General features: G+C 58.6%; 2 protein-coding genes across 7 annotated transcripts in view; one reads left to right on the forward strand and one right to left on the reverse strand.

Moving 5' to 3' along the window:
* LOC134554997 (early activation antigen CD69-like) overlaps positions 1 to 18174 on the reverse strand; it is a 106139-nt gene extending 87965 nt beyond the window's left edge. Inside the window, exon 1 of the mRNA XM_063406247.1 lies at positions 18055 to 18174. The gene's annotated coding sequence lies outside the window, so the exon portion shown is untranslated. The remainder of the gene's footprint in view (positions 1 to 18054) is intronic.
* Positions 11277 to 14221, forward strand: LOC134554990 (early activation antigen CD69-like). Of its 6 annotated transcripts, XM_063406230.1 has the most exons (6): positions 11277 to 11423; positions 11650 to 12039; positions 12468 to 12563; positions 12666 to 12844; positions 13044 to 13144; positions 13234 to 14221. In XM_063406230.1, the coding sequence occupies exons 2-6, from the start codon at positions 11718 to 11720 to the stop codon at positions 13346 to 13348; spliced, it is 813 nt and encodes a 270-aa protein (XP_063262300.1). In that variant the 5' UTR covers positions 11277 to 11423; positions 11650 to 11717; the 3' UTR covers positions 13349 to 14221. The 6 variants fall into 6 exon arrangements, with proteins under 6 accessions (XP_063262300.1, XP_063262299.1, XP_063262301.1 ...); XM_063406229.1 differs by having other exon boundaries at positions 11367 to 12039; XM_063406231.1 differs by having other exon boundaries at positions 11367 to 12003; positions 13234 to 14220.
* Positions 18175 to 19265: the final 1091 nt, after the last annotated feature.

Here is a 19265-nt window from a genome sequence, read left to right on the forward strand (position 1 = left end):
AGCATCAGAACAGATCAGCCTGAGGATCGGGCAAAGGCCAGGCACCGTCTGAGGTGCCCGGGAGCTGAGGCACAGACGGAGCTCCCCTGAACGGCACCGATCGGGGTGCCCGGGAGTGGATGAAGTGACGGATCCGGGCACGGAGGAGAGCGCGGGCAGCCGCTCCCTCCGCGATCTCATCCCGGGGGGACACGGGGGAACCCGGCACAAGGAACTCACCAGACCCCTCACAACTCACCGGGGTCCAGTCCGCCCGCCAGAAGCTCCGAGCTGGGGCAGAACCGGCAGTGACAGCCGCGTCCCAGCTCCGGACCCGAGTGGGGATGGACTCCCGGTGCTCCGGTTTTAAGGCCGATGTGGGGGAGGGGCGGATTTTGGCTGTTCTGTCCAATCAGAGCGCGGGAAAGCAGCGAGGGGCGGGGCTTTGCCCGCGGCCCGGGACCGGTTTGACTCACCTGGAATCCGCTCCAGGGCCGGCACCGATCGCGGTGCCCGGGAGCAGCGGAACCGACGGAGCCTCACCCTGCGGCACCGATTGGAGAGCTCCGAGAGCTGAGGCACTGTCCGAGACCCCCCCGCCGCACCGATCGGGATGCCCCGGGGGCTCAGGCACAGATGGAGAAGCTCTGAGGCACCGATCGCGGCGCCCGGGGAGGCGAGGCAGCGACGGAGCCCCCCCTGTACGGCACCGATCCGGGTGCCCCGGGAGCTGAGGAAGAGACAGAGCCCCCCCCGCCCCCGATGGTACCTGCAGTGAGGGGATTGCCCTCATTACACAACAACCTCCAAGGGGAAATTCAAACTGCCCTGGGCTCTTGGAAATCTTCAGGAATGGGTCGGAAGGTGAGACTTGTGGACTGTCCTTAGATGAGGAAGAAGAACAACTGACACGTACCAAGGAGGAATCCCACTTTTGGCATTGGGGACCTGACCATGAAGAATGCTCTGTCTGTCTGACACGAAGGATGTGACTGTCCTCCTGTGGGAGGAATCCCAGGCTGGAGCAGGACAAGGATTTGTCTCCCTGAGGGAGAAGCAGGGACGTGATGTGACTGTGATTCCCATCCTTTTGTGTTCCTTTGTGGGGAGCAAGGAGGGAGGAAATTTGGAATAAAGTGAAGCCCAGGAAGGAGAGAATAGTGTGGTGAAGGTGTATCTTTAGGATCTGGTGTACTTCTCATTCACTTGCTCTGCTTTGTTTGACAATAAATTCAATTAAAATTAATTTCCCCCATCCCAGCCTGTTATGCCCGTGACAGCTGAGAGATCTCTCGCTGTCTTTATGGAGACCCTCGAGCCTTTCCTGATGTGTTCTATTCCCTGCCCAGGGGCAGGAGCAGGGGGACAGAGCGGTTCTGCTGGCACCGGGCACCTGGCCATGCCCAGCCCAGCCCAAGAATCCCTGCCAGAATTCACTGCAGCATTTCCCGGCCCCACGGCGGGTCCGGCTCCGCGGGCAGGCGGCTCCAGGAGTTGCAAGTGGGCAAAACGGGGCCGAGGGAGAGGAGGCAGGTGGTGCCCGTGGGTGAAATGTCTTTGCTGCGAGCTGGCAGGGAGAGGAGGAGGGAGCAAGTGGTGCAAAGGAAAGGGGAGAGAAGGAAGGACAAGGCTGGAGCGGTGGAAGGCGGCGGGGATGGCCATGGGGCAGGCGGGCATTTTGCTTTAGAGCTCTTTGGGAGGAAAAGAAGAACTGTAAAACACTTTAAGGTAAAGAGGGGAGAAATAGCAGGTGGTGGAAATCGCCGACATTTGGGTTTCATTTGATCTAACTGAACTGAAAACGCCCCGAGAGGGGGCAGGGCCGCGGCCATTTCTATCCCGGTAAAGCAGCGCTAAAACAAAGCCCCCGACCCAGGAGAAGCCGGTGACAAACACGGGGTGACACAGAACGGGCTCTGGGACCGCCCCCGCCCGGTCCCCGGCCCAGGGCCAAGCCCCGCCCCTCGCTGCTTTCCCGCGCGCTGATTGGACAGAGCGGCCCAAGGACGCCCCGCCCCCAGCGCGGCTCCAGCCCCGCAGCGGCGCGGGGGGCTCAGGGCGGGAGCGGAGCGGCGGCGGAGCTCGGAGATTGCTCCGGCACAGGGGGACCCGCGCCCGGTGTGCCCCGGCTCGGGGCTCGCTGCGGGCCGAGGGGCCGCGGTGCCGGGTTCCCTCTGTGTCCCCCCTGCCCTGAGATCGCGGAGGAACCGGCTGCCCGCGGTCAAAAAACCACAAAATCACAGAATCACTGGGTTCCAAGACACCTCCAAGATCATCGAGTCCAACTCAGCCCTAACACCTCAACAAAACCATGGCACCGAGTGTCACATCCAGACTTTTAAAAACATATCCAGAGGTAGTTACTCCACCATATTCCTGGGCAGACCATTCCAGTATTTTATCACCCTTTCTGTAAAAAATATTTTCATAATATCCAAGCTAGATTTCCCTTGGCACAGGTTAGCACTCTGTCCTCTCGTTCTGTCAGTTGCTGCAAGAAGAAAGAGACCAAACCCCACCTGATTCAGGCACCTTTCAGGAAGTTGTAGAGAGTGATAAAGTCACCCCTGAGTCTCCTTTGCTCCAGGCTAAACAAGCCCAGCTCCCTCAGTCCTTCCTCACAGGCCTTGTGTTCTAAGTCCTTCCCCAGCCTCCTTGCCCTCCTCTGGACACCCTCAAGCCTCTCAAGGTCCTTCCTAAACTCAGGGGCCCAGAGCAGCCCTCAAGCTGTGGCCTCCCCAGTGCCCAGGACAGGGCAAGAAGGACCTCCCTGCTCCTGCTGGCCACACCATTCCTGATGCAGGCCAGCAGCCCTTGGCCTTCTTGGCCACCAGGGCACACCAGGGCACACTGCTGCCTCGTGTTCAGCTGCTGCCACCAGCACCCCCAGGGCCCTTTCTGCAGGGGCACTGTCCAGCCACACCGTCCCCAGCCTAGAGCATTGCAGGGGGTTCTGGTGGCCAAAATGCAGCACTCGGCACTTGCACTTACTCAACTTCATCCTCTGGGACTCTGCCCATCCATCCAACCATTCCAGGTCTCTCTGCAGAGCCTCCCTACATTCCAACAGATCCACCCACGCTCCCAGCTTAGTGTCATCTGCAAATTTCCTGATGACAGACTCAGTCCCCTCATCCATGTCACCAATGAAAACAGTGACCAGAGCTGGCCCCAGCACAGAACCCTGAGGAACAGCCCTGGTGCCTGGCTGCCAGCTGCATGCAGCACCTTCAGCACCACGCTCTGGGCCCGGCCATGCAGGCAGTTCTGAACCCAGCACAGAGCGCTCCTGTCCCAGCCGTGGGCTGCCAGCTTTTCCACGAGTGTGCTGGGGGAGACAGTGTCCAAGGCCTTGCTGAAGTGCAAACAGACAACATGCACAGCCTTGCCTGCATCCACCAGGCGGCTCAGCTGGGCATGAAAGGAGACCAGGCTGGTCCAACACCACCCAGCCCTCCTAAAGCCGTGCTGGCTGGCTCTGAGAGCCTGGCCATGCTGTGAGTGCTGTGTGCTGGCATCAGCATCAGCTGCTGCATGACCTGACCGGGTACTGAGGTCTGGTTAACTGGCCTATAATTACCAGGATCCTCCTTCCCACCCTTCCTGTGAATGTGCCAGCTTACATTGGCCAGCTTCCAGTCATCTGGAACCTAACCCATCAGCCAGGACTGTTGCTAAATAACAGAGAGCAATTTCACAAGCTCCTCTGCCACCTCCCTGATCACCCTGGGATGGATCCTACCTAGGCCCAGAGATTTATGGATATCCAAGCAGCTCAGCAGTTCTCTAACTGACTCCTCCTGGAGAACAGGGGGACCATTCTGCTCCCTGACACCATCTCCCACCACAGGAGGACAGGTGAGCTGAGGACAAGCCAGGTTGCCACTAAAGACTGAGGCAAAGAAGGTGTTAAGCACCTCTGCCTTCTCAACTGCACTAAGTTCCCTCCTGCATCCAAAAGAGAACACAAGCTGGTCTTACCCTTCCTTTCACTATTAATATATTTATAAAAACATTTTGTATTATCCTTTACAAAAGTTGCCAAATTAATCTCAAACTGAGCTTTGGCCTCCCGAGTTTTATTCTTACATGCCGTGCAACCCCCTTCAATACTTGCTGAGAAGCCTGACCCTCCTTCCAAAGATGACATGTCCTCCTTTGATTCCTAAATTCCTTCAAAACCCCATTGTCCATCCAGGCTGGACGTTTCCCGTGCTGATTCATCTTTCGGCACACAGGGAAAGTCCGGTCCTGTGCCCTCAAGATCTCTGCTTTGAACCATGCCCACCTTTCCTGCACTCCTTTGTTTCCAAGGGCTGCTTCCCAAGGAACTCTCTGAATAAGTCTCCTAAATGGGTCAAACTCTGCCCTCTGGCAGTCCAATGTCAAAGTCTGATTGATGTTCCTCCTGATATCACCAATTATCAAGAACACTATAATTACATGATCACTGAGCCCCAGGAGGCCTCCAGCCAGCACATCTCCCACCAGCCCAGCTCTATTTACAATCAACAAGTCTAACATGGTGCCTCCCCTGGCGGGCTCACGCGTATCTGTGACTCATGCAGCTTTCAAACACACCTGAATTCCAGGGCTCTCAGCCAATGCTCCTTCCCGGGTGCTCCTCAGCCCTGCCAATAAACCAGGAATGCCGTGGCTCTCAGGAGCTCCAGGAGTTGCAAGTGGGCAAAACGGGGCCGAGGGAAAGGAGGCAGGTGGTGCCAGTGGGTGAAATGTCTTTGCTGCGAGCTGGCAGGGAGAGGAGGAGGGAGCAAGTGGTGCAAAGGAAAGGGGAGAGAAAGAGGGACAAGGCTGGAGCAGTGGAAGGCGGTGGGGATGGCCATGGGGCAGGCGGGCATTTTGCTTTAGAGCTCTGCTGGGGGCAAATGAAGAACTGTCAAATCCATCCACGGAAAGAGGGGAGAAATAGCAGGTGGTGGATATCGCGGACAGTTGAGATTCACTTGATCTGGCTGAAATTCAAGTGCCTCGGGGAGGGCGGAGGGGCACGGCGGCTCCTGTCCCAAAAAACCCGCTCTAACACGCCGGAGAAACTGGTGACAAGATGCAGCACAAACAGGGGCGGCTTCTGGGAAATTCTCCCCTGCCAACCTGCGCCGCGGGCCAAGGCTCCTTTCTCGCCTCTCATTAGTCCAAATTGAAAACCACACCCGGCCATCACATCGATCCAGCTGCAGCGGCAGCTTCGGAATCTAACAGGTTCAGATTCGAGCTGCGGTGGCTCCCGGAGCCCGGCGAGGCGGCGGCGGAGCTCGGAGATGGCTCCAGCACAGGGGGGACCCGCGCCCGGGTGTGCCCCGGCTCAGGGCTCACTGCGGGTACAGGGGCCGCGGTGGAGAAGCAGGGGGCGGTTCAGGTGAATTCCTTGTGCCGGGTTCCCCCGTGTCCCCCCGGCGCTGAGATGGCGGAGGGAGCGGCTGCCCGCGCTCTCCTCCTTGCCCGGCTCGCTGGGGACGAGGCGGTGCCGCAGCAGCGATGGCTCATCCCGGCTGCTCCACTGGGACACAGGGGCTGCTCCGTGCCCGGGACACTTCCCAGCCCTGCGGCCCCAGGCAGTGACCTCTCCTCATGTCCCTTTCAGTGTGCCACCAGCGCGGCTGTGAAGCTGTTCCCGAGGCCGATCTCCGAAAGGCTTTTTCAGCACTCCTGATGTCTCCGGAGCAAGGGGCTGTTTGTTCCCAGCAGAGAGATGCCGGCTGTGAGCTGGAGGAGAGTGAATTGTGCTCCCATCATGGAGTTGTGAAGGAATTACTGCATCCTCAGGAGGGACCAGCAGCTGGGGTTCCACACTTGCCTGGGGTGCAAGAAGCCACTTGTCATGAGCAGGGGGATGCCACTTGTGAGTGTGCAAGGACTGGAGATGTGGAAAATAAATTCTGCTCCAGTGATGGGAGTGTGAGGGAGCCCCTGGGTCCCAAGGCCACATTAGGAACCACCAATGCACACAGAAGGAGCCTCAGAAGATTCCTGGGTGAGTGCAGGGCCAACCCTGTGGCCTGTAGGGAGTGGACAGTGTCACCTCCCAAGGAACAGGGTGGCAGGTGTGGGGCTTTTTCCCAATGTCTGGAAGAGGCCTCATGCTCTGCTTCCCTCTCTCAGTGCCTGGAACTAACAGCCCCAGCTGTCCCCAAACCTGTGCAGTTCTCCTGCTGCAGCCTGTCCCCACCCCTCTGTCCCTGGCTGTCCAAAACCTTCGTCCCTCTCCTCCTCCCCCTGGACTGGGAACAGAAGACATCAGGAAAGGCTCGAGGGTCTCCATAAAAGCAGTGAAAGATCTCTCACCCATTATGGCCATAGCAGGCCCAGATGGGGGAAATTCATTGAATTCATTAGCAAACAATTCAGGCCAAGGAAATGAGAACTAGGTCAGATCCCAAAGATGCACCGTCCCCACTACATAATATCCCTGCTAGGCTCCACCTGACCCTCGATTCCCTCCCTCCTTCCTCCCCACACAGCGCACAGAGGGATGGGGCTGTTTTGGTTGGAAGGACAGGTGTCTGCTAAGGAAGGCAGGAGCCTCCCTTGCAATGGAAAATGTCAAATCCTTCCCTCCAAATGATTCTCATATGAAATGAAGGGGTTTCTCAGGCAAAGATATGAGAAGAACAATAACAGTTCTTTACTCGTACGTAGCACAAAGCGGACAGACAACCCCGAGTGCGGCATTAACAACAAACAGAGCCCAAACCCAGCCCCAGGCGCTCTCGGCCGCAGGCACTTTCCCCTTGGCTGCAGTTCCCGCACCGCCGGCAGGGGCGCTGGTGGCTGCCCTTGGAGCTGGGGCTGTCACGGGGGCAATGCCCTCCCTGCAGGCAGCACCGGGGCCAGGAGGGATTGCAGAGACTTTTCCTTTGGACACCCAGCCCGGCCTTGGCAGTGGCGAGGAACAGGCACGGAGGTGAGCCTGAGAGTGAGGGCAAGGCACAGGCTGCAGCTGAGCAAGGACAGCCTGTGCCGGGCTGAGAGGTGAAGCTGGGACTGCCCAGCGTGGAGAAGGTCCTTTCTGCAGCCCCTGTCACAGGGGAGCTTGGGCCTTGCTGCACAGATACGGACGCTCATTGGAGCAGCTCTGACTCACAAATTTATTGTCAGCCAGGTACACACACTCGGAATCGCCAAGGACATGAACCCTGCAAGGAGGAGCAGAGACAGCGCTGGTTCCCAGGGGACACCTTGTGGCCCTGTCCCCCCAGGCTCTGCCCGGCTCCCCGGCACTCACCAGGAGCTGAAGTTGCTGCCGTCCCCCCAGTGCAGGCGCTGGCCCCGTCTGCGCAGCCCCAGCCAGTAATCGACGTTCCCGCGGAGGCGGAAGAGCAAACCCTGCCCAGGAGAGAGGAGTGGGAGCTGCCCCGGCCCCTCGGGGGGACACGTGCCTGGGGCTCCCCCGCACGCCGGGGCTCCTTCCCTGCAGGGCCCCGGCACAGGGCTGCACCCCCAGCCCTACCAGCACCCAGCCCGGCCCAGGAGCACCCCCAGGCTCCCCTCACACAACCCACAGCGCCCACAGCCCCTCACTCACCAGGTCCTCATCCTTGACAATGGCCAGGGAGGCCCCCACCTCGGAGCACCGTTCCTGACCCTGCTCCCAGGTGCTGGAATCCCTGGAGAAGTAGTAGCAGAGCCCATTGTAGCCAACCCAGCCAGAGGACAGCACTGCAGAGTCACAGGTGTGACTGGAAGCTGTGGGGCTGCAGGGGGAAGAGGAGAAGCTCTGAGGATTCCCCTGTGCAGGGAGCAGGGAGCCCGCTCTGCCCCGAGGGGCTGGGCCCAGCCTGCTGCCCCTCCCTTACCTGACTGCACAGCCAAGGCTACCGCCAAAGCCAGCACCAGCAACACGAGCACAACCAGCACCAACACGAGCACGGCACGGCACCTGAACCGCTTGCCTGGAGCAGGAAAGAGCTGCTGGCTGCCACAACCAGAGCCGGCCCTGCAATGTGCTCAGCCAATGGCCAGGGAGCACAGGAGGGAGCCCTCAGCCAGTGTGCAACACACTCAGCTGGCAGCCAGGGAGCCAAGAGCCTGGACACAGGGGCAGGGACACAGGGGTGGGGACAGCCTGGGACACACGGGTGGGGACAGCCTGGGACACAGGGGTGGGGACAGCCTGGGACACAGGGGTGGGGACAGCCTGGGACACAGGGGTGGGGACAGGCTGCAGCAGAACTGCACAGGCTTGGAGGCAGCTGGGGATGTTGATCCCAGCTGATGGGCAGGAGCAGAACGTGGACTCTTCCAGATATCAGGAAAGAGCCACACACTTGCCAGATCTGTCCTTGGGAGGTGACACTGTCCCCTCCCTACAGGCCACACGGTTGGCCCTGCACTCACCCGGGAATCCTCTGAGGATCCTTCTGTGTACACTGCCGGGTGCTGATGTTGCCAGGGAACCCAGGGGCTCCCTCACACTCTCATCACTGGTGCACAATTCATTCTCCACAGCTTCACTCTCTGCTCGCTCACAAGTGGCATCCCCCTGCTCATGACGAGAGGATTCTTGCATCCCAAGCAACTGCGGAACCCCAGCTGCTGGTCCCTCCTGGAGATGCAGGAGCTCCTTCACAGCTCCATGATGGGAGCACAATTCACTCTCCCCCAGCTCAGAGCCGGCATCTCTCTGCTGGGAACAAACACCCGCTCCCGACACCTCAGGAGTGCTGAAAAAGCCTTTCGGAGATCGGTCTCGGGAACAGCTTCACACCCGCGCTGGTGGCACACTGAAAGGGACAAGAGGAGAGGTCACTGCTGGTGCCGGCCCTGCGGGACACCGAGGCTCAGCAAGGCGCTTCCAGCTCAGCGCCGCCCTGGCCCCGCTCCGCGGACGCTGCGGCAGCACCTGCGGAGACAAGCGCGGCCTCCGGGAGCTCTCCGGTGCCCGCAGCCGCGGCCCCTGGGGCTCTGCAGCCGCTGCAGCCCAGCTCCGTGCCGGGACAGGCGGGGACAGCGCCTGCGAGCTGCCGGAGGCGGGCACAGGACAGCTGCGGCTCGGAGTCCGCCTGCCGAGGGGAAGAAGCAGCAGCCCCGGGCTGCTCACGATTGTCCCCCGCATTCCCTACGAGAGGGAGAGGAGATCGCTCCTGTCACGAAAAAAACGCGCTAAGAAAAAAGGCCCCAAGCCGGAGAAGCTGATGAAAAACCGCAATCCCGGGGAAGCTGCTTCTGGGCGTCTCAAGAGTTAATTATGGAAGGGATTCTTGGCGTGGGCTGTGCAAACCGCTCCGCCCCTTTGCTCCTCCCTCCGGGTATTGAAATGCTTGAGAATCGGGCAAAGGCCAGGCCCCGTCTGAGGTGCCCGGGAGCTGAGGCACAGACGGAGCTCCCCTGTACGGCACCGATCGGGGTTCCCGGGAGTGGATGAAGTGACGGACCCGGGCACGGAGGAGAGCGCGGGCAGCCGCTCCCTCCGCGATCTCAGCCCCGGGGGACACGGGGGAACCCGGCACAAGGAACTCACCAGACCCCTCACAGCTCATCGCGGTCCCGTCCGTCCGTCCGTCCGTCCGTCCGTCCGTCCGTCCGCCAAAAGCTCCGAGCTGGGGCACAACCGGCAGCGAAAGCCGCGTCCCAGCTCCGGACCCGAGTGGGGATGGGCTCCCGGTGCTCCGTTTTTAAGGCCCCATGTGGGGGAGGGGCGGATTTTGGCCGTTCTGTCCAATCAGCGAGCGGGAAAGCAGCGAGGGGCGGGGCTTGGCCCGCGGCGCGGGACCGGTTTGACACAATTGGAAACCGCTCCAGGGCCGGTACCGATCGCGGTGCCCCGGGAGCAGCGGAACCGACGGAGCCTCACCCTGCGGCACCGATTGGAGTGCTCCGAGAGCTGAGGCACTGTCCGAGACCCCCCCGCCGCACCGATCGGGATGCCCCGGGGGCTCAGGCACCGATGGAGCAGCTCTGAGGCACCAATCGGGGCGCCCGGGGAGGCGAGGCAGCGACGGAGCCCCCCCTGTACGGCACCGATCCGGGTGCCCCGGGAGCTGAGGAAGAGACAGAGCCCCCCCGCCCCCGATGGTGCCTGCAGTGAGGGGATTGCCCTCATTACACAACAAGCTCAAAGGGGAAATTCAAACTGCCCTGGGCTCTTGGAAATCATCAGGAATGGGTCGGAAGGTGAGACTTGTGGACTGTTCTTGGAAGAGGAAGAAGAACAACTGACACGTGCTGAGGACGAATCCCACTTTTGGCATTGGGTACCTGACCATGAAGAATGTTCTGTCTGTCTGACACGAAGGATGTGACTGTCCTCCTGTGGGAGGTATCCCAGGCTGGAGCAGGACAAGGATTTGTTTCCCTGAGGGAGAAGCAGGGATGTGACGTGACTGTAATTCCCATCCTTCTGTGTCGCTTTGTGGGGAGCAAGGAGGGAGGAAATTTGGGCTAAAATGAAGCCCAGGAAGGAGAGAATAGTGTGGTGAAGGTGCATCTTTAGGATCTGGTGTACTTCTCATTCACTTGCTGTGCTTTGTTTGACAATAAATTCAATTAAAATTCATTTTCCCCATCCCAGACTGTTATGCCCATGACAGCTGAGAGATCTCTCACTGCCTTTATGGAGACCCTCGAGCCTTTCCTGATGTATTCTGTTCCCTGCCCAGGGGCAGGAGCAGGGGGACAGAGCGGTTCTGCTGGCACCGGGCACGTGGCCATGCCCAGCCCAGCCCAAGAATCCCTGCCAGAATTCACTGCAGCATTTCCCGGCCCCACGGCGGGTCCGGCTCCGCGGGCAGGCGGCTCCAGGAGTTGCAAGTGGGCAAAACGGGGCCGAGGGAGAGGAGGCAGGTGGTGCCCGTGGGTGAAATGTCTTTGCTGCGAGCTGGCAGGGAGAGGAGGAGGGAGCAATTGGTGCCAAGGAAAGGGGAGAGAAAGAGGGACAAGGCTGGAGCTTTGGAAGGCGGCGGGGATGTCCATGGGGCAGGCGGGCATTTTGCTTTCCTCTAGGGAAAGAGAGGAAGAAATAGCAGGTGGTCGGTATCGCCGACAATTGGGATTCTTTTTATCTGCCCGAACTGGAAAGGCTCAGTGGGTCTGGAGGGCTGCGGCGGGGGCACCCCTTTTCGGTGCCGCTGGGGGAGGCTCCGTCGCATACTCAGCTCTCAGGGCATCCCGAGGGATGTGTGCCCTTGGTCGGTTCTTCTGCTCCCGGGGCACCGCGATCGGTGCCGGGACGGGAGTGGTTTCCCCACCGGGTGGCCTCACCGCCCGGGCCGCGGGCCAAGCCACGCCCCTCGCTGCTTTCCCGCTCGCTGATTGGACAAGGAGGTCAAATGACGTTGTGCCTTCCGAGCGGCCTTTAAAAGCGCAGCGCCAGAGAAACCGGTCAGAGCTGGAGCGGAGCGGTGGGGACGAGAGGCGCGGTCGGGTGTGCCCTGGCTTGGGGTCTCTGCGGGCGGAGGGGCCGCGGTGAGGGGCAGGGGGCGGTTCTGGTGAGTTCCTTGTGCCGGGTTCCCCCGTGTCCCCCCGGCGCTGAGATGGCGGAGGGAGCGGCTGCCCGCGCTCTCCTCCTTGCCCGGCTCGCTGGGGACGAGGCGGTGCCGCAGCAGCGATGGCTCATCCCGGCTGCTCTCGCTGGGACACAGGGGCTGCTCCGTGCCCGGGACACTTCCCGGCCCTGCGGCCCCGGGCAGTGACCTCTCCTCGTGTCCCTTTCAGTGTGCCACCAGCGCGGGTGTGAAGCTGTTCCCGAGGCCGATCTCCGAAAGGCTTTTTCAGCACTCCTGATGTCTCCGGAGCAAGGGGCTGTTTGTTCCCAGCAGAGAGATGCCGGCTGTGAGCTGGAGGAGAGTGAATTGTGCTCCCATCATGGAGTTGTGAAGGAGCTCCTGCATTTCCAGGAGGGACCAGCAGCTGGGGTTCCACACTTGCCTGGGGTGCAAGAAGCCACTTGTCATGAGCAGGGGGATGCCACTTGTGAGTGTACAGTGAGTGAAGCTGTGGAGAATGGATTGTGCACCAGTGATGGGAGTGTGAGGAAGCCCCTGGGTGCTCAGGGCACAGCAGCAACTGGTAATGCACACAGAAGGATCCTCAGAAGATTTCTGGGTTAGTGTAGGGCCAGCCCTGTGGCCTCCAGGGAGGGGACAGTGTCATCTCCCAAGGACAGGGCTACCGGGTGTGTCGCTGTTTGCTGGTGTCTGCAAGAGCCCTCGTGCTCTCCTCCTGCCCATCAGTAGCTGCAACCATGACCCCAGCTGCCTCCAAGCCTGTGCAGTTCTCCTGCTGCAGCCTGTCCCCACCCCTGTGTCCCTGGCTGTCCCCACCCCTGTGTCCCTGGCTGTCCCCACCCCTGTATCCTTGGCTGTCCCCACCCCTGTGTCCCTGCCCCTGTGTCCAGGCTCTTGGCTCCCTGGCTGCCAGCTGAGTGTGTTGCACACTGGCTGAGGGCTCCCTCCTGTGCTCCCTGGCCATTGGGTGAGCACATTGCAGGGCCGGCTCTGGTTGTGGCAGCCAGCAGCTCTTTCCTGCTCCAGGCAAGCGGTTCAGGTGCCGTGCCGTGCCCGTGTTGGTGCTGGTTGTGCTCGTGTTGCTGGTGCTGGCTTTGGCGGTGGCCTTGGCTGTGCAGTCAGGTAAGGGAGGGGCAGCAGGCTGGGCCCAGCCCCTCGGGGCAGAGCGGGCTCCCTGCTCCCTGCACAGGGGAATCCTCAGAGCTTCTCCTCTTCCCCCTGCAGCCCCACAGCTTCTAGTCACACCTGCGACTCCGCTCTTGGTTCTGGCCTGTCCCTCTGGCTGGGTTGGCTACAATGGGCTCTGCTACTACTTCTCCAAGGATCACAGCACCTGGGAGCAGGGTCAGGAACGGTGCTCCGAGCTCGGGGCCTCCCTGGCCGTTGTGAAGGATGAGGACGTGGTGAGTGAGGGGCTGTGGGTGCTGTGGGGTGTGTGAGGGGAGCCTGGGGGTGCTCCTGGGCCGGGCTGGGTGCTGGTAGGGCTGGGGGTGCAGCCCTGTGCCGGGGCCCTGCAGGGAAGGAGCCCCGGCGTGCGGGGGAGCCCCAGGCACGTGTCCCCCCGAGGGGCCGGGGCAGCTCCCACTCCTCTCTCCTGGGCAGGGTTTGCTCTTCCGCCTCCGCGGGAACGTCGATTACTGGCTCGGGCTGCGCAGACGGGGCCAGCGCCTGCACTGGGGGGACGGCAGCAACTTCAGCTCCTGGTGAGTGCCGGGGAGCCGGCCAGGGCCTGGGGGGACAGGGCCACAAGGTGTCCCCTGGGAACCAGCGCTGTCTCTGCTCCTCCTTGCAGGGTTCCTGTCCTTGGCAATTCCGAGTGTGTGTACCTGGCTGACAATAAATTCCGGTGTGAGGACTGCTCCAATGAGCGTCCGTATCTGTGCAGCAAGGCCCAAGCTCCCCTGTGACAGGGGCTGCAGAAAGGACCTTCTCCACGCTGGGCAGTGCCAGCTTCACCTCTCAGCCCGGCACAGGCTGTCCTTGCTCAGCTGCAGCCTGTGCCTTGCCCTCACTCTCAGGGTCACCTCCGTGCCTGTTCCTCGCCACTGCCAAGGCCGGGCTGGGTGTCCAAAGGAAAAGTCTCCGCAATCCCTCCTGGCCCCGGTGCTGCCTGCAGGGAGGGCATTGCCCCCGTGACAGCCCCAGCTCCAAGGGCAGCCACCAGCGCCCCTGCCGGCGGTGCGGGAACTGCAGCCAAGGGGAAAGTGCCTGCGGCCGAGAGCGCCTGGGGCTGGGTTTGGGCTCTGTTTGTTGTTAATGCCACCCTCGGGGTTGTCTGTCTGCTTTGAGCTACGTTCGAGTAAAGAACTGTTATTCCCCTTCTCATATCTTTGCCTGAGAAACCCCTTCATTTCAAAATGAGAATCATTTGGAGGGAAGGATTTGACATTTTCCATTGCAAGGGAGGCTCCTGCCTTCCTTAGCAGACACCTGTCTTTGCAACCAAAACAGCCCCATCCCCCTGTGGCACTGTGTGGGGAGGAGAGAGAGAAAGAATTAGGGATAAAGTGAAGTGCAGGAAGGAGAGAAGAGTGGGGAATGTGTGTCTTTAGGATCTGGTCTACTTCTCATTCCCTTGCTCTGATTTGTTTGCTGATGAATTCAATGAATTTCCCCCATCCCAGCTTGTTATGCCCATGATGGCTGAGAGATCTCTCACTGTCTTTATGGAGACCCTCGAGCCTTTCCTGATGTGTTCTGTTCCCTGCCCAGGGACAGGAGCAGAGGGACAGAGCGGTTCTGCTGGCACCGGGCACCTGGCCATGCCCAGCCCAAGAATCCCTGCCAGAATTCACTGCAGCATTTCCCGGCCCCACGGCGGGTCCGGCTCCGCGGGCAGGCGGCTCCAGGAGTTGCAAGTGGGCAAAACGGGGCCGAGGGAGAGGAGGCAGGTGGTGCCAGTGGGTGAAATGTCTTTGCTGCGAGCTGGCAGGGAGAGGAGGAGGGAGCAAGTGGTGCAGAGCAAAAAGGAGAGGAAGACCTGCCAAGGACACACAGTAACAAAAAGGCTCCTTCCTTAAAAGTATCAGCCTGTTCCATATTTATAAATCCACATACATGATTCAAACATTTCCTTTGAATGTCAATTTCTTTGTTCAGTTTCATCTCCCCCAATCATTTTATCTGGTAGATCTATCTGTGAGTGTCTCCATGTTGTCTGATAGCATAGGTTTCATAAATTCTTCTCCTGGTGCTTTGGTCCTCTTCACTTGGATGAGATACTTATAAGAGAGGTTCAATAATTGCTTCTTGTAGCTTTTGGTCAGTGAACTTCATTTGGTTAATTCAGGAATGCAGGAAGATTCCCCATCTACCTTCTAGTGGGGGTTTGATTCACTTTGGTCAATTGGTTTGACTGGTTACAAAAAATCTTTCCCACTCAAAAAAGAAAATATACATTCTTTACATTTCTAAATACTGTTAATAATAGAAGAAAATACAATAAAATCTTCCCACATTATACATACGGTATTTATTTGAATATTTGCAAAAAGCCAACTTTATACCATCTGTCTATAACAATAATTTAAAAAGTCGGGATTTTATAATTACATAATTAGAGTTTATTAAGATTTTTTAGGGATTTTTTCGGCTTGCCCCAAGGCCTCCAGCAGTTGCATTTCTGATCAGGGAATGTCTTTCATTGGCTGTGGCCGGCCCCCAGCCGGGATCTGTTTGTTGGCTGCTGCTCCCCGGCGGGGCCGTGCGAGCGAAGCCCGCCGGGCGCAGCCCCGCGCCTGGGGCGTCTCTCCCGCGTGTCCCCGGGCCCTGTCCCAGCGTGTCCCTCCCTTCCAACACCTCCTGCCCGCCGTGAGCCCGCAGGTGCCGCTGTCCCCGCGCCGAGCCGCGAGTGAGGAGTCCCCCCCGGGCAGCTCCCGGGGAGTCCCGCCCCGCCCGCTGCCCACAGCCGCACTGAGGGGTCCCTGCGTGGCCGCCGAGCGGAGCGGGGCGGGAAGAGCTCCACGGCTGAGGAGAGCTGTGCGAGCGCTGAGTGTGCAATGGGCGCCCACATGCGGGGAGGAGCTGCACTGGAGAGACGCAGCTCAGCAGAGAGCTCGCCTGCTTTGTTCTTCTCGGAGCTCTGACATCTGCAGGGCACTGCACAATCCGCTGCACACACGTTTATTCTTTGGCCTCGCCTGTCTTTGCTTTGGATGCTAACAAACTTTGTGCCCTTCTGGGCACGCGTAGTTTGTTGTGGGGGTCTCTGAGGGTCTCTAGAAGGTGAAAGAAATGGAGGGGATTTTTCAGTGAACTCTTTACCTTTTTTCATTTTCTGTGTGTGCTTTGGCTCTTTTGACATTTTTAAGGTAAGAGGTTCGTTTCTGTTGGCTAAGAGTTTGTGGTTTTTTCTTTCTCGGAATTCTCAGCTTTGTCATTCTGTTGTGTTTAGCTTAATCTTTCTTTTTATTACTGAGGGGCCCTATATGCTGGTATTGCCTTAAAACATGTAAAAGGGTAAGAGGCACAGTGCTCGATATGTACCAAGTGGCTTCTAAATGTATTTTTCTAAGCACTATTTAAAATACATCTTAAAATACAGTGTATGCTTTTAGGTTTACTATAAAGATGATTTAGGATTTCTGAACCTCCATCTCACCATGTCCTGCACTTCAGGAAATGACAAGTGGCTCATAAGAAGTGACTTTTCTGTCCGTCAGCATGTTATTATGGATTCATCTCGCACTGGAAACAGTCTTCATACCCTACTGCTCTTTGCATCACCCCAAGAGTTTGGAGGCTGCAGCCTAGCGAGCTCCTGAGTTGTCTCTTCCTTGTCAATCTTATCAGTCCCTTGTTTAATTCCAAAAACGTAAATAAAAGGAAGTGAACACTGGCCCAGAGTCTCAGGACTTGCATATGTCTTCCACAGAAACGGAAAAAATAGTGTTTCTCCCAAAACACAGAGGTAAAAAGCTCATGTTATGTACCTATCTTTTTAAAAGGAAAAGAGGAAGAGTAAAATTTCAATTCCTATGCCAGTGCTGCTCCAGTCTGCTTCTATTCCTTTCTTTCATTTGTAGCATCTCTAAGATTAATTAAAAAAAAATATTAAATAAGGCTGAGTTTAAGCTGAAGGAGAAGCAATCTCGCTGCAGGCTCGTGGCACTCCACTGCCTCAGTTCCACTAAGGGAGCTCATCCCCTCCGCAGTTACCAGACACATCCCAAAGCACTGAGCACCAGCTTTTACCTTTTTTAAAATGGAACTGTAAGAAAAGCTGCTGGGGAGGGCCGTGCTCCAGGCACATCCCTGGCATTTCATCGGTGCAGCTCTCTAAGCTCAACTCCTCTCTTTTCCTCTGGGTGCTGGGTTTGGCTCATGCATTTCTTGAGGGGATGGCCCTGCACTGATCCCAGCATGTACTGACCATCAGATAAACAGCTTCTGGCAGAGTGGATCTGCCCTAAATGGACATTTCCCAAAGGAATTCCAGTGCCTGAATTTCACTGGAATGGCTTTTCAATGGCTTTGAAAGGACCCTGGATTAACACACTCCATTTCTGAACAACCCCTGCACAAGGCTCCTTCACTCCCTGCCATTGTTATTCTCGGACCCTTGGGGAAAGGCTTGAAAGCAGCACAGAGCTTGTGAAGCACCAACAACTTTAATCCAAAATTGCAATCCATAGCATGGGCAGAGCCTGACTTTAAAACCTGAATTAAGGAGCAGTTGCCTTGCCAATGGACAAGATGAGAAAGGTTTCCTTAGCAGTTCTTGAGATTCCAAAGTAAGTGAGAGGACGGAGCATGGGGTGGGGGAAAGAAAGGGGAGGATGTGAAGAGTTGTTTTTAACTATCATGGGCACATCTCAAGGACTTCTAGAAACTATTCAAATCTCAAGAAAGGAAAGCTTCCTGGATATTTTTCATTTCAGCAGGAGCCTAAGGAAGGCCTCAGCAGCAGGAGATTGGGATAACTGCACGGCTGGCTCCTTGAGCAAAGGGAGCAGAGTGTGCTCTGCAAAGCCAGACCTTCACCCACAGCCCCCAGAAGGTAGAAAAAGAAGGATACAACAAAGCCTTAAGTGGGGAACGGGCTATCATCAAGAGTTTAAAAGGAGAGAAGAAGGTGTGGGAAACAGGATCTGGAAGGTGAGAGATGAAGGAAATCGGGAGCAGAGGCCTCTTTAAATTGGAAAAGAAATGAGAAAATAAGGGAGGAAAAAAGGAAATGCTGGGAGTAAATTCTAACACAGCGGGCACAGCCGTTTTGGGTCCCGCGTGGGAAGATGAAACAGGTCCTGGCAGAGAAGGCAACGCCAAGAAGCCTCGGCCCCGCAGCAGCACCATGCGGCGCTTTCTGCCTCCGCTCAGCGCCTGCAGAGCTTTGGGCTCTGAGGCGCGTTCAGGTTCCTCCCGGGGCAGCCCTGAGCCGGCCAGGGACACCTCCCGCCCGAGCAGCGGCGCCGAGCCCGGGGCCGCAGGGCCGGGAAGTGTCCCGGGCACGGAGCAGCCCCTGTGTCCCAGCGAGAGCAGCCGGGATGAGCCATCGCTGCTGCGGCACCGCCTCGTCCCCAGCGAGCCGGGCAAGGAGGAGAGCGCGGGCAGCCGCTCCCTCCGCCATCTCAGCGCCGGGGGGACACGGGGGAACCCGGCACAGGGAACTCACCTGAACCGCCCCCTGCCCCTCACCGTGGCCCCTCGGCCCGCAGCGAGCCCCGAGCCGGGGCACACCCGGGCGCGGGTCCCCCTGTGCCGGAGCAATCTCCGAGCTCCGCCGCCGCTCCGCTCCCGCTCAGACACAGCGGGCGCTGCCGCAGCCGCCGCCATTTAAAGCCGATGTGGGTGTGGGAGGGGCTTCTGCCGTTCGGACCAATCAGCGGGCGGGAAAGCAGCCGAGGAGCGCGCGGGCGAGCAGTGCCCGCCAGACAGACTCGGACTCCCTCACGGACTCCCTCACGCACGCAGGCAAGAGAGGAGACGCGAGGAGAGGCGAAGATGTCCCTGCCCCGAAAAAATCCGCGGTAAGAAAAAAGGCCCCTCTCTGGAGCAGATGGTGAAGAACCGCAGCCCCGGGGAAGCTGCTTCTGGGGGTCTCAACAGAGAATTTGGGCAGGGATTCTTGGGCTGGGCTGGGCATGGCCACGTGCCCGGTGCCAGCAGAACCGCTCTGTCCCTCTGCTCCTCCTGGGCAGGGAACAGAACACATCAGGAAAGGCTCGAGGATCGGGAAAAGGCCAGGCAGAGATCACTCACCGATCACCGGAAAAAGAGACACAATAGCAGGGAATTATTTGAATTTACCATCAAACAAATGGAGCAAGAAATTGAGAGGTAAACCAGCAGGGGTTCCATCCCAGGAACCAGGACTTTGTCCTCGGCCTCTGGCAGCTGCCCCAGGGGGATAAAAGATCCCCCGGGCCCCCCAGCAGCGGCTCTGCCCCCACAATGGGGATGTGTCCAGAGCCCCCGCTCCGGCCCGGCCTTGCAGGGGCCAGCGTGGAGCGGGCGCTGAGCTGCTCCATGGAGCTTCCAGCCCCTCTGGGATCCGTCGGGGCGCGACCCAGGCAGTGCTGGGCGTCCGTGGGCGCTCGGTGCCTGTGGGCGTTTGCAATCCCGACGGAGAAATGGAGCCCAAACCGGCAGCGCCAGCACAGCTTCAGCGCTCTTCTGCCATTTCTTAAGGAATTAAATCAAGGGTAAAAATCCCTCTGTGCCATTTCAAAGCCTTGAATCAAGGGGGAAAATGGAGGTTCCCTCCGGATTTATATCGCTAAACGATGCATAAAGCTGTTCTGCTTTGAATGTAAGCCCAAATAAAAAGTGAATCAAGGGGGATTTTTCCTCAATTTAGCCTCCTAAAATTGAGGCGAAATGCAG

Source organism: Prinia subflava, chromosome 9, assembly GCF_021018805.1.
Source record: "Prinia subflava isolate CZ2003 ecotype Zambia chromosome 9, Cam_Psub_1.2, whole genome shotgun sequence".
NCBI lineage: Eukaryota > Metazoa > Chordata > Aves > Passeriformes > Cisticolidae > Prinia > Prinia subflava.